Below are 22,130 nucleotides of genomic sequence, written 5' to 3' on the forward strand. Positions count from 1 at the left end.
TCGGGTCTTTTAGTTCCATACTTATGGTGATACAATTTGAATTTATTACGATTTTTATGTATGGAGTTTAATAAGGCAATATAATAAGTAAATAATAAAATATATCCCGTCTATATTCCTACATGGGCCTATTTTCGGTGTTGGACTCGATTTGTAAGCGGATGGACTATTCCTATTTTTAAATATTAGGACATCCGGCTTAGATAGGTCCTCCAAGTTTATGTGTTTGGCAATTTCCCTAATCTGTTGTTGTGACGTTGTTGATGGGAACATAGGCTGTGTCGTCCGCACTAATTGCCCCAATTAGTTTCCACACGAGATAAAGTAATGTAATGATACAGTTCGTGTCCTACTTCGCTGGAGGAAGCATCGGCAAGTATTCATCTCAAAAAATGTACATTGTTAATTTATATTGTCTCTCTGTTAACATATATTACAAATAATGGTTATGGCATGGCAGCGTAAGAATTTCCGTATTTTTGTAACTCATATAATTATGAATTTATAGTCTATACATACTTATGGTAAGTTACTTAGGTCTACTTCAAATCATAATCGCGTCATACACTTAGTATTAAAACTTTTAAGGCCGATCCATACTCGAAACATGAGATAGTGACAATGGCTCAAGTTGTTTTTTCTTCATTACCGGTCTTTTCCTTCTGCAGGTAGAGTACATGACTGATATTAATTTTGATCTTCAGTTAGTGAACGTGCTATTTCTAGATGTTTCCGTGTGCCAAAATGCTGTTTTCTTTTAGTGGTTTTCAATTGATAGTATTCTCGGTTTCAAATTCAGTAGCTCCGTATTTCGTTTCTAACAGGAAAGCTTATACAGGGTGATTCACGACTAATGACCCACTCATTAGAAATCATTACTACAGGCCATTTTGATTCTAAAATGTCTTATGAACATGGGTCCGATTGTGATTAGTTGTACACCGCTGTGTAGCAACGGTTAGCATGCCTGGCCGTGAAATAAGCGGGCCAGGATTAAAGTCCTGGTTGGGACAAGTTACCTGGTTGAGGTTTTTACCGGGGTTTTCCCTCAACCCATTAAGAGCAAATGCTGGGGGTAACTTCCGGCGCTGGACCCCGGACTAATTTTGCTGGAATTATCACCTATATCTCATTTAGAAGATAGATAACCACAGAAGTTGGTAAAGTGTCGTAAAATAACCAATTTAAAATTATCATTAGTTTAAAAATTATTTATAAAAATCCAAACGTCATACTGTGAATCAGGCTTTGGAGTTGCATCGTAAACTAAAACTAAAGTGCGAGTTGCGCTGTGACTTGAACTATAGGGGTGAAGGGGAAGATAGGTCTCATTATTATCAGCTCTGCGCTTCTCAGGGACAGCTGTGGCGAAGTACGGAACTCTACGCGCCATTCACATCCGTGCCTTGAAGTGGAAGGAGAGAGATTTGCAAATCTACTTCCAAACTGATGTTTATTTTGTGGTTAATACAGTATTTTTAATTAATATTTGTGTTGTTTTAAGTGAATAATTCTTAGTTCTGCTCAAAATCACTGTTACTTTCGTAGGATTCAATTCCTTAACGGTCGATGATAATTAGATCCATGTTCACATGACATTTTAGGTATGCTCAAAATGACCCAAAGAACTGATTCCTAAAGCGGGGCCATTATTATTATTATTATTATTATTATTATCATTATTATATTATTATTACGAGTATTATAATCATTAGCATCAACAATATTATAACTACACAACATCATAAAAATTTTTAAATGTCATATTAGGTGGCTAATTTTGGTGAATAAACGATATTATTTATCATCATTATTTATCATTATCATCATCACCATCTTCATCATCGTCATCATCATCATCATCATCATCATCTGTTCCGGTCTCATATTATCTTTCCATCTTTCCTTAGGTCTTCCAACATTGCTGTATCCTCTGGGTTGATAATCTAATATTAATTAGAATATCTTCCTTCATACATTCTGTCAATATGATTTGCCCAGTTACCTCTGTAACGTGTTAATTTATACTCAACTCCTTCAATATTTAGTTCATCTCCTGTGTTATCGTTTGGGATCTTGTATATTAATCTACATCCTTTCACGGCTTTTAGGAACCTCATTTCGGCTTCCTCAATTTTCACGTCTCTTCGATTAACTACCCATGATCCCTTCCATAGAGAAAAGTTAGTAAATCCATAACATTACAAAATTTCAGTTGGGTTTCTTTTCTACAAACGACAGTAAAAGAAATAATAATGGTTAAGAAATTATTGGAAAGAAGATCTCATATTATTAGAATATTTCGTGATCGGATAATGATGATTATGATGATGATGAAAGTGTGATGACATTACATTTAAAAAATAAGAATTTGCTTACTGTAAATAGGTTAACTTTTAACATTTCCTTTGAACTACAAATATATGCGCATGTGCGACAAATATTTGGAAGAACAAGGCAGACAATTTCAGCATCTCACTTCTTAATTTGCCTTACAATAATATCTTGATTTAATTGCTTATATTATGTAATAGGCATAGCTCAGTCGGCTAAGGTGCTTGCCTGACGATCCGGGTTCGATTCCCGAGGTTTTCCCCAATCGTAAGGCGAATGTCAGGCAATCTATAGCGAATTCTCGGCCTCCTCTCGCCAAATATCATCTCGCTGTCACCAATTCCTTCGACGCTAAATACTCCGCAGTTGTTAAATAATCAAGTAAAAAAGTAATACGCCTACTCGTATTTTCATTAATGGTGTGTTGTGTCGAATTGCCGACACTGCGCTGCGTGTCACCGATGACACATTTATTGCGTAATCGGAATCTGCAAGCGGCTTCGTCGATAGCGGTTACCCTACAATCCATTCACTCAGTATCAACTCAACGAAAAACGGGAAGTCGGATGTCCTTAAATTACATGTAAACAAATGGCTTCATTGGCCTCGAAACGAAAGTTAAACCTCTCCTTGAACTACCTAATTAAAAAAGAATGTCCTGTGGCGTGAATACTTGTGAAGATAAATATATAGGCCATGTTTAAGGACATTCATTATTCACAAAATGTATGCTGCAATGAAAACTGAGAGGTCGGATTACTGAGGGCCGGATTATCAAGAGTCTAATGTACTTACTGAATCGAATCGCGCTTTCGTGCCAGAGACCCGGGATCAAATTCACCATTTCTTTGACCAATTATCATCACTGTCATAATCATTCAGCAACAGAAAACACAGACAAGCAAAAGTGTAGATAGATGCCATCGTATTAATAATTTTATTGCCTATTTAACGATTCTATATCAACTGCGAGGTTAATTGACATCGAAGAAACTGGTGATAGCGTGATGCTATTTGGCGATAAAAGTCCGAGAATTTGCTGTGGTACTATCTGATATTTCTCTTGGAGTCGTTAAAACCTTTAAATAAAAACATACCTATGTCCACTGTTGTATAGTAACGGTTAGCACATCTGACAGCGAAACGAGCGGGCCCGGTTTCAGATCCAGGTTAGGACAAGTTACCTGGTTGGGGGTTTTTCCGGTGTTTTCCTTCAACTAATTGAAGCAGAATTGCTGGATAACTTCCGGCGCTGGACCTCTGACTCATTTCGCCAACATTAATTCACATATCACATCATCCGCACCATAGCCCGGATTAAGTTCACGGTGCGGCGTTCTGTTCTTGTATAGTACAAGCGTGCGGCCGTTCGGCTACCCAGTCATTCACAGAATAGGAGTGGTAAGCACAATAAGCATCAGGCTGCAATGTAAGGCATCGGGTCTCTCCTCCGTACAAGGGAATAAAAAACATACCCATACTTAATTTATTTTCTTATTAAATTGATTTTATCTAAGAAAATTCTTCTCCCCTCTTGTCTAACAAAGGCAATATACAGAGTGAAACTGAATAACTTTTTTCAAAATTTTGGGGGGATATAGAGGGTAGGTGAAGATTTTTTACCCAATAGCCCATGACCGGAAATGAGAACTGGAGTATTTACAGCACTGTGAGATGTTGCCTTTCCTGTTCTTGTGATGGAGAACTTTCTACGCATTCAGTAGGCTAAATAAAACATCAGAGTAGTTTGAATAACTATATTTCACATTTACAATAAAGTTCAAAGTGACAACCGCCAACTTCGTTACATAGCGTGTAACGACGAACCATGTTTTGTCTTACTCTCTGGAAGATTCCACCCTCCCCTCTTATGGATCCGAACGCTGTAAAGATGCGCTCATTTGGGTTTCAGGATGATATCAAGCTCCGCGACAAAAATTTAAACCAAGCTCCGCAACAAAAGAACCCCCTGTCAACCTTGCATCACAGTGCGCAACTATCTCCCCTCATCAGTTACCCCCACTCTTTCACATCAATACTCAGCAAATTCCCTTCACACTTCAGAGTAAACAAATTAGTAATGTCACTAATGTGTACTCTGTTCTAGGATTAGGACCAGCAGCATATATACCTTTATGTCGATCAATGCTGGCGGTTTAAAAATTGCTTACTGCTGATGTTGAAAACAATCACGACAAAATCCATCTTAGGCCTATGAAAATTTCCTTCCTTACTTTTTGTAATGGTATGAAGCACGCTGTAAGTACTGTAGTTTTGTTATGTGTTTATAATGGTAGAGCTGTTGTAATTCATGTAGATATTGTTTTCTCTTTCTATATTTAAAGTTAAAATTTTGTTTGGAAGTAGTATCGCTTTTCATTTTAACACAAACATCTACCTGTACAGCTCGAAGAGCTTGAATAAATACAACTATATTCGGATGTGGACTAAAACTGCTTCTTAATAATTATGTGCATGTCCACAAAGAGGGAGGAAATGCTACATTATGTCAATATAATTCTCAACTAAGTTATCTGAGGAAGATTCAGCTTCACGGGTTTGTACGGACATAAGATCATCAACAAAAGCATCTTGCACTTCTGAAGAGTCTAATAGTGCTAACCCGAATACCCATGTCAACCATCTACCACACTGAGAATTATTATTACGGTAATTGCAGAAAATGTTTTGCACTGTAATTAAATGTGTCATCCACTAAAATTGTTGATTTTTGTACTGAATACCTAAGAATAGTTACTGCATCTCCATTTCTGTTCTTCTTTGCTCTTGTAATAAGTAGGGGAGGTGAAAACAGTGGGGGTAGTTGTTGCTGTTGTGACAGCGAAGCATATTTGCGGAGCTTGAATGTATATTTGCGGAGTTTGAATTTATCTTTGCGGAGCTTGATAACACCGGCTCATTTACGGTTTCTACCGGTGTTGGATACACAATATTCTTCACGTACCCCTCACAGGAGAAAGCCAGGAGGGGTGAGAACATGGAACGCGCAGGCCAATGGACTGGGCATTCCCTTCCAATTACTCTCTGCCTGAAGATGCAGTGAGGTACGCGGATCAGGTGATCGAAGCGCGATGGAGTAGGCCTACTATCGTGCTGGTACAAGTCCGCATTTCACAAGAAGATCCGAGTAAGGAATGCGAATTTTTCCCCCACTCTTATAACCTATCCCCGACTCTGAACCGGCCGACCATTGACTGAGCCTTGTTTGTACCAGCCGGCCAATGACACCACTCCCATCCACCTGCTCCTTCAAGAACGCTGAGTTACTGGTTTACTCTCCCCTTACCCCGCAAGGACCGTACTCCCCTCACAGGGATCCTCTCGTGAAATGTGGACAGTACCATATACTAGAGCGCATTTTCAAGGGAACGTCCTCGAGAAGTTCAGGCAAAGCCTGCTGTAGATACAGTACTCCAATTCTCATTTCCTGTTATCAGGTGCTTGGTGAAAAATCTTCATATCAGCACATCACCCTCTACATCCCCTCAAATTTTGAAAAAGTCATTCAGTTACACCTTGGATAAATAAATAAATCATGAGTGCCGCAAATACAGGGACATCATTTTATTTTACTAACATTTTTAATATTAACCTGGCTATACCTTTCTATTAACGATTGAAACAGGAAACACCGTTTGCTACCCTTTCCACGACGGAGTTCGATGATACTGGCGTAAAATACAAATCACTTTACTAGGTATAGGAGGGAAGAAAAGTGGTTCATCCATTTATGTAAACTAGGAAATATCGCAATTTTGAGTTTGATAATTTTCATTAGGTTTTTGTTTAATCAAAATACAGTACTGTATTAACACTTAGTGTTTTACACACGAATTGAGCTATCCATTCGGAAGTATTAATTATGCAGTGTATATTGTACTGTTACAGCATATTAGCGTACTATATAGAGAATGAAGTTAAATTGAAAAATAATCATAATATGGATATTTAAACACATTTTAGAGAATGGTGGCCGTTCATTTCGATACAGGCTTCAGTTCTTTTGTGTATATTTTCGCACTATAGACTATTGTACCTAATTCCAATTACCAGTTTCGTCCTTCGTACGAGTAACTCATGTTGAAATAATTCTGTACCTACTCTATAAAAGAGTACCTTACGTACTGTAAATTCAATCTTCACTTCTGCCCGATCCGAAAAGATAAAATCACTCAGTAATGCTATCTACTGTCCGTTCAAGTGGTTTTGTCGCAGGGTTGTAGAAAGGGGGGGGGAAATCACGTGACAGTTAATTACTTAAGGAGGCCCTTTTATTTAAGTTATTTTAAACACTTGAATAATATTACGTAGACGTCCAATTCCTAACAGAAATTAATGTTTTCAGAAAAGAGCTAAGATAGCCCAGCTACTAGACTTTACAAAGGGCGAACAGAAGCAGGTGGGGGAAACCGGGATGCGATATAGGGAAACGGACGACAGTACCCGTACGAAAATATGATTCAATATTGAAAGCTCTTTCGTCACTGGAAATCGCGAACATATTTCTGAAACGTGCTATACTCAGTAACTCAGTACTGCTTACGTGCCCTCGGCTCTGTGTCGTGAACGGTTGGAAGTTTACTAGTAGAAGGGGTGGGAGTGAAGTACATTCCAAAACTCAGGTACAATAGAAATTGAAGTAAAAATAAAATGATGTCCCTGTACAAGCCGGAAATATGCGTGTTTTAATTCACTCGAAGAAAAAAAAAATACAAAAAAAAAAAAAGAAAGAAAGAAAAAGAAAGTCTGCGTTATGTGACTCATGCCACGTGAAAATGAAGTTGGAAAACATTGATTTGTCGTCTCAACTGAAAGTGTGCTATGGATAAGCCATTTTCCTTGTTATAGTCGATATTAGAAGAGAAAATTGCTATCACATTGTCCCACTTTATAATCCAGGAAATGATAATGTGACGACTTCCTGAAACTTATCTTTCATTATGTCGCTCTTACTAAAATAGATTTGATAAGGTGTTCCTCTAAACGGGTTAGGGTACGCACACGTTGACGCCTAGCTTAAAGATTAACAGTTTTTTACATTTCATTGTACTATGTGTTCTAGACCTTCCAGAATTTCGGTTGAGGTCAGGATTAATATAGATCGACGATGTATTTCAGGCGGTAACGCTTTTACCTACTAATCCGAGATTACTTTCGGGCATGTGTTCAAATTCAGCTTGGTCTGACTGCCTAGATGGTTAGCAAATTCTCGGACTTATATCGCCAAATAGCATCACGGAATCACCAATTTCTTCGACGCCAAATAAAATCGCAGTTGATTTAGAATCGTTAAATAGCCGATAAAATTATTAATATGATAGCATATAATATCTGCGCTTTTGTTTGTGTTTTCTGTTGTTGGATGTTTATGGCTGTGGTGATAATTGGTCGAAGAATTGGTGAATTTGATCCCGGGTCTCTGGCATGAAAGCTGATCGACTGCGAATTCCGGTTCAGTAAATACATTAAACTCTTGCTAATAAGGCCTCAGTAATCCGACCTCTCAATTATTCGTCTCCTCCTAGTGTATTTCCTATCACTTCTACTGTAGAGAAATTTGCACCGGTGTTGTGTATACGTCTTTAAACAACTCAGAAATTTGATGGAAAGCCTTTAACTTCTAGGCAAATAAAATAATGAGGGCATATTAGTCGGAGCTTATATTAATTGTTACGACAATTGATATTAATTAGTAATTGCTGTGGCATAGAAGAGCGGGAATTACTTGTCTTTGTGACTGTAATTACGTCTTTGTTTGTGACACCACGAGTTGAGACAGGCCATATGTAGAAATATTATTGCCAACTTAGCAGTAATGTACCTAGATTAGCTTTTATATCTCTATTTAGCTACTACTTTAACTATATTTTATATTATAAACATAGCTACTAAAATTAAATCGTGTAGCGTTGTTAGTATAGGAGTTTAACTGTATTCAAAATTATTATGATTGTTATTCCTTTTATCGACAGTTTTGGCAAAAAACAGTGCAACGTTCTAGTTTCGATTTAAAAGTGTAAGTGAAGTGGTTAGTGCAGCTTATAACGTTAAATTTACTAAATAAATATTTATACAGCATATTTTATGCACTGTCAGTAATCCTGCAATTTCGCTAATCTGACACTCCTCGTGTGCAAGGAATTGTTGGATTACTAAGTCTACTGTTAACTGTACGAATAGAATACGGCTTCCTCCATTCATGTGGCTTTTTATTGATCACCTTATCTTCAATCAACTATTACACTAACACCGATTAGCCGCTCAAGTTGAAAGCATTGCTTAATTAAAACATTAACAACAATTAAGTAATCATGCAATAAGTTGAAGGGCATGAGAACCATACGTATTACATCTTCCCACCATTTTTGTTAATGCGTGTGAATGTACTACTATAAAACAAAAATATAGGGCTACTTTTCCAGCGTCAATAAATTTCATCAGCCTACTATTATTATTATTATTATTATTATTATTATTATTATTATTATTATTATTATTATTATTTCCACTCATATCAGGCTATGTCAATATCCATATTAAACAATGTTAGGGAAAAAGAAACAGAGGAGGTGGGAATTCCTATTCCTAACAGTCTTACTGTTGAGTAATTGCTAAGAAATTAATGTCAGAATCTCATAAAAAGCAATTTATTTTATAAATATGTATGTAAATTTTAAATACAAACATAAATGGCACTGGAGAGGAAATTAAACGCAGAATAAATATGCGAAATACCCGTTATTATTCGACTGAGAAGCGTTTTATCATCCAGTTTGCTCTCGAAAAAGCTTAACGTTAGAATTTATAAAACAGTTACTGTATATTACCGGTTATATGGTTGTGAAACTTGGACTCTCACTTTAAGAGAGAAACATAAGTTGAGGGTGTTTGAGAATAAGATGCTTAGGAAAATATTTGGGGCTAAGAGGGATGAAGTTACAGGAGAATGGAGAAAGTTACACGAACTGCACGCATTGTGTTCTTCACCTAACATAATTAGGAACATTAAATCCTCAAGTTTGAGATGGGCAGGGCATGTATCACGTACGAGTGAATCCAGAAATGCATATAGAGGTTAGTTGGAAGACCTGAGAGGAAAAACCTTTGAGGAGGCCGAGACGTAGATGGTAGGATAATATTAAAATGGTTTTGAGGGAGGTGGGATATGATGGTAGGACTGGATTAATCTTGCTCAGGATAGGGACCGATGGCGGTTTTATGCGAGGGCGGCAATGAACTTCCGGGTTCCTTATAAGCCATTTGTAAGTAAGGAAGTATGTAAATTTTTAATTCAGATTTTCTTAAATTATGAAAAGTATAAGAAGATATTCCAATATATAAATAGCCTTTTGTAAGTTTTTGTGAAATTTATTACGAGAGCCCGGATTTCCATGCAAATGCAAAGTTTAAGAAGTGTAACAAGCTTACATAAAAATATAAGCTTGTTATACTTCTCAAACTTTGCAAATATTCGTTTATGACTTATCCGATCACTTTGCACGGATTTCATACTTCTGTAAGTTCATGGACGATGTTGCTTACGAAACTTTCTCAAATGTCTCAGCACCATTTGTACTTTGTGATTCCTTTGATAGAGGGTTAGCCCAAAGTATATGAGGAAATAGAGCTTCGTTATTTTCGTAGTCTTCTAGTAGGAAGCCCAGACAAATGTTTAATTGAGGATGACTGGGAGAAATACTATGTAGTTCTACGAAATCTACCATATCCGAAGGCAAATACCTAATTGTAAGACAAAATTAATATTCTAGAAATTTTACAATTTCCGGACTTTGATAGGTATATTCAAATCGAAGACCAAGATTAACTATTTTTTCATACCAGGACTGTCCTAGGTAGAAGCTGCAGCACCTAATTTGAATACCATAGAATATGTTAACAGCAGCATGAGTGGCCACTTCAGGGTCTAAAATCACAGTTTGAGGTTTAAAATTATAATTACACAAACGTCGGGTACCGTCCCCATATTTTAATATGTTAAAATTGTTTTCGATAAAAGAAAACAAAAATACACTGGTCAAAAAAAAGTTTTGCATAACAATGACTTATGGTCACATCCGGCAAACAATGTTGCATTTTCTTGTCTTCATATGATCCTTTAAACGCAGCTCATCCGTTCATTATTAAGTAGATACTAACCCCTGCGGTGGCTGAGTGGTCAGACCTGCGGCCTGTCACGCAGGCGGCCCGGGTTCGAGTCCCAGTCAGGTCTGGAATTTTTCATTGAAGGAGCTGTCCTAGGGACGAGGACGTGCGACTCGCGACAGGATCACCTTGGCTGTCTGCGCATGCGCGGAATGCGCGAACTTTGTTAATAAAAACCTAAACTAAACAAACCTAACTTTCGTATATGCAAGATGTGTAACCGGAGCACGAAGGAAACTTCTTGATTTGGTCTTCATACGATCTGGAATGTACACGCGAAAATAAATTCAGATAAGGATCACGCAGGCACTGCATGAGAGGTCCGCGCATGCGCCACAGCCAAACTGTTCCTGTTGCGAACCCCTCCTGGACGAAGGGTGTTGTCTGCTCGAAACCTGGGTACGCAGCGAATCTTAGTGTAGTCAGCCGGTGTGGGTTTGGGAATGCGCCTAGTTTGAGGATTAGCGCAATAGATTGTAACAGGTCGCAGTGCTGGACCATTGTACCCTCTCCCGTACAAGAGATACAGACAAGAAGAGATAGAGGCCAGTTGCGAGATTTTTGTTCTTACATAACGTCAATGTCAAGGCACACAATGTCCGAATACAGTAGTCACTTTAACGCAACAAGGTCATATGACAAGTCAAGGTACCTCATGTGCTATGCTGTAATCAGTGACGTTTCCCGTGTTTGGCCAAGTTCCAACAGACATATATGCTGTATGTGACTGGTGGACCAGGCAAAACAACCAGTGCACACTGCACATGACCAATAATCTGTATTTAGTACGCTCGGAGAAACCCTATTGTCACTGCAATCATCTTACGAAGGGAACTCCCAAGGGGTACAGGGACCAATGTGTCTATGCAAACTGTTCGGAATCGCATGCACGATATAGGGCTACGTTCTCGAAGACCACTGAGGGGGCCCCGCCTCGATCATCATCACAGAGCTTAGCATATGTGATGGGCAAGGATGTATGAAAACTGGACCCGGAAACAAGGGACAGAGGAAGTACGCATTGCATTGCATCCAGATGACAACAGAATTCATGTCTGGAAGGCAAATGGTCAGCGTTTGAATGTTGAACGCTACCAGCAAGGAGATAGAGCAGCACCCCTCTGGGGAGGAATCATGTTGGGTCGCCGCACACCAAACAAGCCTGATCAAACAGCAAAAATGGCCTAGACTACACTGGTGTAGTTATAATGCACTGGAAAAATAGTCGAAAATCGTCGGGCGAGTTGTTTACAGTTCTTCAGAGTTACGTCACTGCAGTTGATTATAGATTCAAAATACAGTCCGATCAAACATTACCGTACTATAAACTTCAGTTGCTCAAAAAGACTTTCGCTCAAAAGAAACATATTAAAATTTGGTGTCGCTCAAAAGGCGTTCTCGGTAACCAATTATAATCCAGTGACGAAGGGAGGCGGCAATGAACTCCCGGAATACGATGTTAAATTAATTAATCCAAATCGCGACAGCCCGTGAAGAGCCAGGGACGACCACCGGCTGCTGGCCTACGTCCACATGCAATAACAGAAGTGAACGATCATCCAACCAGACAGTAGGTATTGCATGGTAGCCGAATGATTCTCCAGCTGATATAGCTGGCATGCGATGTTAAAACTATACCTTATTCGACAACCAAAATAAATACGGTTATTTAAATGTAGACTATTATTATCCTGGTTAGTTTTAATGAGCTAATATTAAATAAACAGCCAAACGACTAGTTCTTAGCAAGTTGGCAAATTTTTCTCCTGGCCAATTCCAGTCGATTGCCCAGCTGTATCACTTCACCACTAATTTTATCTACTTGCCAACATTAGGCTAGTGACAAGTTTAGTTAGGTAACTGAACAATTTTATTCGTTTGATTAATAGTAGGTACGTACTAGTTCGAAATATTTCCTTATGGGTACAATGAGGTGAAATTTCAATTTTCTAAAAAAAAAAAAAATAAATAAGAGTAGAAGTCTGAAAGTTTGTATAGTTATTGTGCTCCTTATGAACAGTGTGTACAACAAATATCATTTAATTTTGTTCCAGGATTGTGATTATTAACATTTTTGTAAATTTAAATCATATTTTAAAAAATTGCTATTATTCCTATAAATGTCAATATTTTTGCTTGAAACTCCATTTTTATAACTTTTAAACACTCCAAAACAAAACTTAAAATTCAATATTTTGATTTCATTTAACCACCAAAAAGAATATATGTTATATTTTCAATTATATTTATTTGTCTATGTTGTCTTAATTAAAATCACTCACCGTATAAAAGAATTTTAAAAGGAAAATCAATCAGAAGAGAAATATTATAGCAACGAATGGAATCGAAAGTGAGATTTGCAGAGGCAAGTGATGCTATAATGCATCCGAGCAGGTCACTATCACTTTCTTCTGATTCACTTCCTATTAAACAAGTTATTACGAACCTATCATCTGACTGATTTGAGTAACCTCGGGCAGTTAAGGCATCGTCAATTGCCACACTGACATAGGGTGACGTTAATGTGCTGCGGAAGGGAGTCTGGCCGTACTTCTCCTGTCGTACACGGCGATATCTCTTTACCACAGAGTAAACACTCGCACCAAGTCTAACAGAACCGGTTGAGCGCAGTACGTTCTCACGTGTGTGAATATGAAAGTCAGTTGTGTCTATTTCATCAGCGGAGGTGCCACTCATTAAGAAATCAGGTGAGGTACGTAAAAGTAACACTGACTACCTAACATAGCTCTCGTTATAAAGAAAGCTTTCGTACCCAGAATCTCAGAAACTGAAGCTTTAATACAAATTTCGCTTTTACATTATAGTTATTTAAAAAAAACGAACTATTTATATTTTCTGTGCAATGTTTATCTTTTATTTCTATTTTTAATCTTATGGCGAACCCCCGATTGGGTCAGATGTATAAAATAAAAATAGTATCTACGAATTTTTAAGTTCTGTTCTCATGAATTTGTCTCCACTGTTTTTTTTTGTTGTTTTTTTTTTGTTTTTTTTTTTTTTTTTACTTTGTCATATGTATGTATATTTCCTTCCTCAAAATTCAAAACTGCCTCTTGACGAAGCTTAACTAACAAGTTTTATTTGATTTCTTATCTTTCTTTGATGCGTTTTGCCTCGTCCTTTCTTACAGACTTAAAATTCAACTCGGTGTAGGAAAGAATATACAGGCAATGACGTACGCAAGGAGGGGGTTACCAGGTTTGAACCCCTCTTGAACTTAAAAAAAAAATTACATATATTTCAATATGTTTGATAATTTCCATGTATTTTTCTGTTATGTGAAGCACCCTACCTATCATATACAAATAAATGTTGACAAAATAAATATATAATTATTATGTAAGTGTAATAATGACACTGCATTTTTTTATTGTACAAGATTTAAACGCAAGTTAAAAATTTGTTAAAAATTGAATAGCTGTGAAAAAATTACGTTTCAAAGATTTTATAAGGGTATTCATGAATATATTCTATTAGAACATAGAATAATATTAATAAATATACCGTAACATAATAATAATAATAATAATAATAATAATAATAATAATAACGATAATAATGATAATGACAATAACAATAATAATAATAATAATAATAATAATAATAATAATAATAATATTGATGTTACACAAAATTTAAAATGCCGATAGACCCTAATGTAAATAGTTTTTAAGCAATTTGGTAAAAATTCTGCGTACGCCACTGTATACAGAGCTTTCAATTTCAGAATTTCCTAATCTAAATAATAATTTATTTCAATTTAACTTAGTTTAATTTAATTTAATTTAAACAAAAAAACATGTCAATTTATAAATTGAGGAGGAAGTTTAAAACCAGAGTTAATTACATTTCAGGTTTACTCTCCCCCCACTCTCTTCGAAATTTAAAATGGCAACCCAACTATATTAACATACTTATATTTGAAAGTGTACTTTTTTGTTAGTTATTTAATTGTATCAATTATTAGGTTATTTAGCGCCGATGGAAATAATGTGTTTTGTTTTTTTTTTCATTTTATATTAATCTGTAAGTATGTGTGTGTTTTTTTTAGAAAGAGTGGTTGGATTTAATCATAGGTGAGGGGATGAAATCTACAAAGTAGGACTTGCTTTGTAAAGCATATACGGCCATAAGACCCATGCATTGGATTTAAGAGCAAATTCTGATAGTGTAGTGCATCTGTATGTGTATTATTGCTGAATAAATCCATCTATCTACTATTTACTAGTGATGAAAATTTCCTTTTAGTAGTATGAGTAGTTACAGGGTGAGTTGTCATTATCGTCAACAGGTTGTTTATTACTGGAAGTACTGTTATAATGTTATAAGCTTCAACAGCGTTTCGTTTTTTTTTTTTTTTCTGGGGGCCTCTGGGGGGAGGTTATACCAGAAAAACTCCCCTCGCAGCACCAGTGTAATTACTAATTTAATAATGATCCTTATACATCAAAAATCATATTCTGTAGGCATATCACATATACCAGGCATGTCAATTGATGCCCACAGGAGCAAGGGCGCGCTTTAGAGCCCAGGAGAGCCTGAGCGCTTTACAGCGGAAAGGAAAGAGACAGATGAAAGAGGTTGTATATGCCGCTTTGTCGAGCTATATTCAGGGATGGCCAGCACTGATTCAATAGATAAAGGGAAGAGAAATGATTAAAACTGTATCCATGTAAATTTTTAGATTTGCCTGAGAAGTATAAGTGCATTATAAGAATGTAAATTTTAATTTTAATGCTCATTTTTCACAAGTTTGATTTTTTTATTCAAAAGAAATATTTTCTCAACTTTTCGTACAGAAAAGTGAAATTTTCAGGTATAGGCCTATTTATTTAATAGCCTTAGGCTACAGAATGTTTTCGTAAATCTAATATGCCGTATATAGGCTACGTATTACTGAAGATAGTGTATTGAAAATTTTGAAAATATTCGCATGGAAATTGTTTGTAAGGAAATGAATTAACAAAGCAACTACTGTTACATCATAAGCAAAAGATACGTGCCCATGTGTTGTAAAAATGTCAGCTCTATAGCTTCAGCAGATTTCGAGAAAATAACTTAATATTCTGATGATAGTAAATTGCTCACAAATATCACCTTAAAAGCATAATGCGATAAGAATTTTGTTATGTAATATTAGTTACACTTAAAACAGATACAGTACCTAGGCAACTTTGCTTTGTACTGTAATATTGTTTTCATTAGTTTATTGATTACTTTTGTAAGGCTAAAGATACCATCAATATAAATTCCAACTTATCATGTCATACTCAGTCTCTTTCTTTGGAATATCACTTTCTTTATGAATGACGTGTTTCATCCACTTAATACAGTATAATATTATACTACCATGGAATTTAAGTGAATTTTCTTTATGAATGATGTGTTTCATCCACTTAATACAGTATAATATTATACTACTATGGAATTTAAGTGAATATTCCTTCTTAACTCTCTATTATGTTATTAAGATTTAAAACACAAGTGCAATATTAAGAAATCAGTGTTAGTACTTTTGTTTTACAGACAATATAGATAATATTAAACAGAAAGAAGCCATATAAAAATAACGACATAAAATTTCACGTTCCGTTTGAAGTTTGTGCACCACTGTTTTCTTAATCCAACAGGTTGCTTATTCATATAAACAACCCTTCCTCTTTCTATACTTAGCGCTTGCTGCCCGCGCACGTCGTCAAGGTCAGAAAAATGCGCTTGCTTTGACATCACTGACATATACTGTAATGTGGGATATTGTTATTTGTATTTATTTATTTAATCTAATGCTCAGGCATTTTGAAGCATCGTCATCAGTCTTCTAGCTTCCCAATACATCTGTCCTTTAGATCTGTTGTGGTGACTGAAATGATGTGCAGTCCCTGATGTGTTCCCAATTCATTGCCACGTTCATGTTTCACAGCATGCAGTTTGGAGATGGGATGCTGTTGAAGCGATGTGGATGTTCTGCCAAACAATCGTCCTTCGTAATTATGTGCAATGAGGCCACACTTTCACTTCCAGGAAGGCCTGCTATCTTATCCTTGTTGTTGATTAGGCTAGCCCAAGATTTACCTTGACTTAACTGTTGCAGTGTCGCATCTTTCAGTGTGGAAGTTGTATTTAATTATCATTTTCTCTGAATGGAAAGATAGGGATGTACCTAGTCTTCAGGCTTATCTGTGTGGCGTGTGCCCTTCTTCGTTAGGAAGCCGTCGTCCTCATTTCATCTAACTCTAATATGTCCACCGTTGTGGTTGAGGGGTTAGTGAGTCTAACTCCGAACCCAGTGATCCCGGGTGAGGTTTTTTCGGGGTTTTTCCCTCACTCCTATGGATGAATATCAGGTAACTTTATCAGGCGATTCGAACCCCACTCATCTTCGCCACTTCCTTTCCTCCCCCATCACCCTTTCCTCATCATCCCGTTTCTGGTTTTTCAGATCACTCTACCGGCGGTCTCCTGAAGCTGCTGATTCTCTCGACCGGCCTCCGTGGAATGTAGTTCAGCGATGTTGGATGGCTTCGGCAATGGCACCCGAGGCGGACCTACTCGGGGGAGGAGTTTCGCCTCGGACCGACAGGGGGGCCTTGGGGGAATTTGCCGAAGCATGACTGGTATATGGATTCTGTCGGCTGTAGGGACCGGTCGTTAAGGGAGTCATGTGGTTAGGGCGGTGCTCGTAGGGGATCTGTGGCTTGCAACTCATTCCATATCGAGGGTTAGCGCAATAGATCTCAATAGGTCGCAGTGCTGGGCCATCGTGCCCCCCCCCCTCAGTTAAATTCTATTCCATTCCAACATGTGATGGAATCCATTGGAGCATTATTTCTTTACCTGCTGTATTTAGTTGTAAGTAGTGTCCTAATTTGCAGCACTTTTGAAAACTTTAGATAGTTTGATGTAACTAGTCGCACAAGATAACTGCCTTCTGAAATGAATCTGGTCTGTAGCTTAACTGTGAAAGAGCAACCAAATGTAAATCATTTTTCTTATAAATACAGTGAAGGATAAAATTGAGTAGACTACATTAAGTACAGTTTACGTCGGAAATTCACTATTTGCTCATAAATGTGTTGTAGGACAAGGATGAAGTTGCCGAGTCTCCTTGTGTTGGTACTCGTCGCTTATGGATGCGCAGGCAACCCTCCATTTCGTCTGCCAAGAAATGTATTTCCCACCACCTACACCATAGAGATTATTACCAACCTCGGAACGAACGGGAACTTTACATTTGACGGACGAATATGGATACAGGTAAGAATTTGCTTATATAGACTGGTCGACTACACAATAGAATAAGAAGAAACAGATGAGCATTAAATGTTTATGTAAAGAAAAAAATACAAACAAACTTAGGGCCATAGAATCAAAACGTCCACCGCTGTGGAGTAACGGTTAGCATTTCTGACCGTGAAAGGCGAGGGCCTGGATTAAACTCCTGGTTGGGACAAGTTATCTGGTTGATGTTTTTTTCCGGGTTTTTCCTCAAAAAGCAAATACTGAGTAACTTTCAGCGATTGACCCCGGACTCATTTCGCTGGCATTATCAGCATCTCATTCAGACGCTAGATAACCACTGAAGTTGATATAGAGTCGTAAAATAACCAATAAAAATTTAAAAACAACCAAAACTTCGTATTGTAAAAATATCTAGTAGTATTGTCAATAATGATGTCCTTGTACTTCTAACCTGATTTCCAATTAGTGATTAGTATAGGGTGCGTCAAGCATACTAATATGAAGTAGGTATATCCACAATAATTATAAGACGCCATTTTAGTTTTCCGTTCTTGCTTTGGAGATATAAATTAGCCATTATTTGGGTACATGTGGTAGATAAACGAGTTACTCCTGTAATGCAATCGAATACCGTGACATAAACAAGAAGATACGTTATTAGATCAATAGTTCAGCTGCAGCTAAGCCAGTTCTGCCAGAGAGTCATAGAGTTATTTATACTGTGCAGCGTAATCCTTCCTCACTTCTCTCTTCCCCACAATATCCATAATGATATCGGAGACAAAATGACGAACGACTTATACAAGACTAGCGTATGTGAACAGAATTCCCGTCCGTAAAGGAAACACTTGTCTTTTAATTTTAATTGTATTTCCCAGTGTTCTTCTTCTGAAGTAAAGCTCCGGGACAGCGTTCCGGCACATTTTTGTTGCATTTTTCGTCATGAAATATAAATATAAATAAAATATAATATAAAATATAAATATAAATAAATTTGAAAAAAAAATATGTTAATAAATATGTATTTAACATTTTTCTTTAAACTCCGCTTAGGCAATGAAAATCTTAAATTTGGACGAAAAGGAGGTTAAAAATGACAAAATTCCCGTGTACTGGACAGTGATCATCTCTCCACTTGCTATAATAATGTATTCTATACAGAGTACAACCACCTTTTTCTCCAGAAGAAAATAACTGGTATTTCCTATTTACATATTTGGCAATAATAATATCAATAATAACAACAATAACATTAGTAAATAATAACCGTAGAATAATTAGTAATAGTAATAATAATAATAATAATAATAATAATAATAATAATAATAATAATAATAATAATAATAATAATAATAATAACGATGTAATAATAACAATAATAATAATAACAATAACAATAATAATAATAATAACAGAAAATGCTGTACACTTTCTACACATTTTGGCAACTTAAATTTCCTATCATTATTCACAGTTACTCTACCTCTGATTGAGGTTCTGGCTGATTATGACATTTAATATCAGGCAGTACATCTCACTTGACGATGTGTGTCAGAGGAGAAACAATATTGTTTGTATACGTCTTAAGTCTGATCAGTAGTAGCTAGTCGGTGATGTATGCAACGGATGGGGAAAGGAACTGGCCACCCTATCCCATTATCTCATGGCTTGGTTGCCTCATGAGTTGTGCCTCGTTGCTATCACTTGTGAGGTTCAGACCTGTCTTCGGACAATTCAATAAAAAAACTCGATTTTGTTAATAACTTCAAATACATTGAATAATATATTATTTTCATTGATTATTTATATATCATCTATTGTTTTCAAATCACTTATTTTTCGAATTTACTTTCATACTCTGGAAATTGTACGGTTTATAAAGCAATTTGGAACATCCTGCAGTCAAAAACGTTGTACCTGTCAGACATGTAATGTGAAACTAAGTTACACGATGATGATGATGATGATGATGATGATGATGATGATGATGATGATGATGATGATGCACGAATGGTATGTTGATGTCAAGAAAAACGAATTACTGTGAAAATCTGTTCTAAATACTACCTATCCTTAGGCGCAATGTAATTTTTGCACTTTCCATTATCGCTATCTCCAGATGAAAATTCCCTAATGATGCACCGAATTAAAAACAAAATACTAGTACATTTAGTTGAAAGTAGAAAAATTGCTGCAATGGTTGAAAATACTAGCTTTAACTTAACACGTGTTTGCGTCATATGTCTTCAGGTGCAGTGCAATACCTCCACCTCGAGCGTGAAGTTACATATGAAGGACCTCGAAATCTTCGAGGAGAACGTGAAAGTTCTGTCTAAGGATCACAAACTCATCAATGTGACGTCACACGAGTACGTTCCTGAGTACGATTTTTATGTGATGAATTTGGAGGAGCCCCTGGAGGCGGGGGAACAGTACGTCCTATTCATCCCTTACCGCGGTCAGCTCACCGAGGGGCTTGTTGGCTATTACCGCAGCCGCTATGAAGACCGAAGCACCGGGGAGACGAGGTGAGTTCATTGGTGTGGGACCCAGTAAGAACTATACTATAGGTCGATTCTGTAAAAGCGTGCAAATACTACACAGGAAATAGTGGATGATCTATTGAACATTGTGAGATAGAGAACTTGTGGTCTCCTAAGTCAGATTAAGTAGGTATGGACTTAAACGCGTAAGATTATAATCGCTATAACTTACATTCACATGTATTATTCAGATTTTCAACCCTAGAATGCATACCGGGGTAACGCGTCACCCCACAAAAACCTGAATTTTGTTGCCATATATTTTGATGGCTTTGAACAGCTCTCAACTTACAGGTATTCATTCACTTCTTAGAGTAGTTTCCACTCCTCAGTAGGTTATGAGTTTCAATGTAGTACACACGTTTCACGAGCTTCGTGGGGTAGTTAGTAACCCCAGGAATAAAGGCACGTTTGTAAGTAGGCACTTTTCAACAATATGGCCTCCACGATCTCCAAATTTCATTCTGGCCGACTTTTTATTGCAGGATTGCCTTGAAGACAGAGTTTTCGTGGCACATCCAACAACCCTACATAGCAATTTAAAGATGCTATCTTGCAAGAAATTATCACTATTCCAAGTTATTTTATGCTGTGTAAGACGTTGCAGAAAGACTGAAGTTCATTGAACCAAAAACGGCGGACGTATTCCTAATGTTTTGTGAAATACAAACTACATTGTTCGTCCAACACAATGATGTTTCTTTCTTATACCGAAAATATTATAATATCCACAGCGCTTTAAAGTTTGAAGTAACATGTGAGTGACTTTATGCATTAAGTGAATAACATCTTCAGTATATCAATGAACAATTATTAATAATTTTAAATTAATTAATTACCTTTCCTGGCCATAAAGACTATTAAGACATCAAATGGTTATACTGTCATATAATGGAAAGGAAAGACAGTGTTCCAAGTACTTGGAGAAAATCTGTATCACAACAGAACATTGGCGCATGTTCCCTTATGTATCTAGTTTCCAGTATCACAGTTTCAAAAACCACAGGAAATATTCTTAGACAATACTACAAAATGGATGCAGGAAAAATGTGGTGCTTTAATTTTTTCCGAGATGAATTTATTCTGCAAGGACTGTGCAGATTCATTTATTACATAGTCTCCCTCATTTCTCCACACCTGAACACTAAGGTGTTAGCATCATTTGCCATTTGCAGAAATTTGGCACGTTTATCTCCTTCCTGAACAGGCTCACCATAGACATTCTGTGAAACTGATCCAGTGGGAAGCAGTTTTCATATATCTCTTGCATCGATCACAAGGATGACTGTGATAGAACTGTGGTACTGGAAACTAGAATACCGGGAACATTGTCCTCTTGTACTCTCACTATTTGAACCAGAATCTCCTGCACTATATTTGTGTTCTTAAACAAATGCTAACACTACCTTAATTCAAAGTATGCCTTTATCTTCGCAGGTGGTTGGCAGTGACGCAATTCGAGTCGACGGACGCCAGGAGAGCTTTACCCTGCTTCGACGAACCTTCATTCAAGGCAAAATTCAAAGTGAGTCTGGGAAGACCCAAGCATCTGTCTAGCTGCAGCAACATGCCGCTAATCAAAACTGAAGAAATGTGAGTAATTATAATTTCAAACTGATATCATGCTTATGTCACAGTAAATTCAGTATCTTAAAATCAATTTAAATCAGTCCTGGGCAAAGAGGGGAAGTCAAAGGGAAGGGAGAAACTCCGCCCACGTCCTTTTCACTTACACCGTCTAGAAACAAACACACAGCAAGGCATTGTGCATCAGAGGTGGATTTTAAGCGACAAGCGAGAGCCGAGAGC

General features: G+C 37.0%; 1 protein-coding gene across 4 annotated transcripts in view; it reads left to right on the forward strand.

Moving 5' to 3' along the window:
• Window positions 1–268: 268 nt before the first annotated feature.
• Window positions 269–22,130, forward strand: part of LOC138700016 (aminopeptidase N-like) — a 69,611-nt gene continuing 47,749 nt past the window's right edge. The window contains exons 1-4 of one of the 4 annotated variants that reach the window (XM_069826301.1): window positions 269–372; window positions 17,619–17,793; window positions 20,029–20,306; window positions 21,759–21,914. In XM_069826301.1, coding sequence (XP_069682402.1) covers window positions 17,626–17,793; window positions 20,029–20,306; window positions 21,759–21,914 — 602 coding nt within the window. In that variant the 5' untranslated portion in view covers window positions 269–372; window positions 17,619–17,625. Of the gene's footprint in view, window positions 395–12,909; window positions 13,232–17,618; window positions 17,794–20,028; window positions 20,307–21,758; window positions 21,915–22,130 lie in introns of those variants that run through there. The other 3 variants (XM_069826297.1, XM_069826298.1, XM_069826299.1) reach the window with 3 other exon arrangements.

The sequence above is a fragment of the Periplaneta americana genome, chromosome 5, assembly GCF_040183065.1.
Source record: "Periplaneta americana isolate PAMFEO1 chromosome 5, P.americana_PAMFEO1_priV1, whole genome shotgun sequence".
NCBI lineage: Eukaryota > Metazoa > Arthropoda > Insecta > Blattodea > Blattidae > Periplaneta > Periplaneta americana.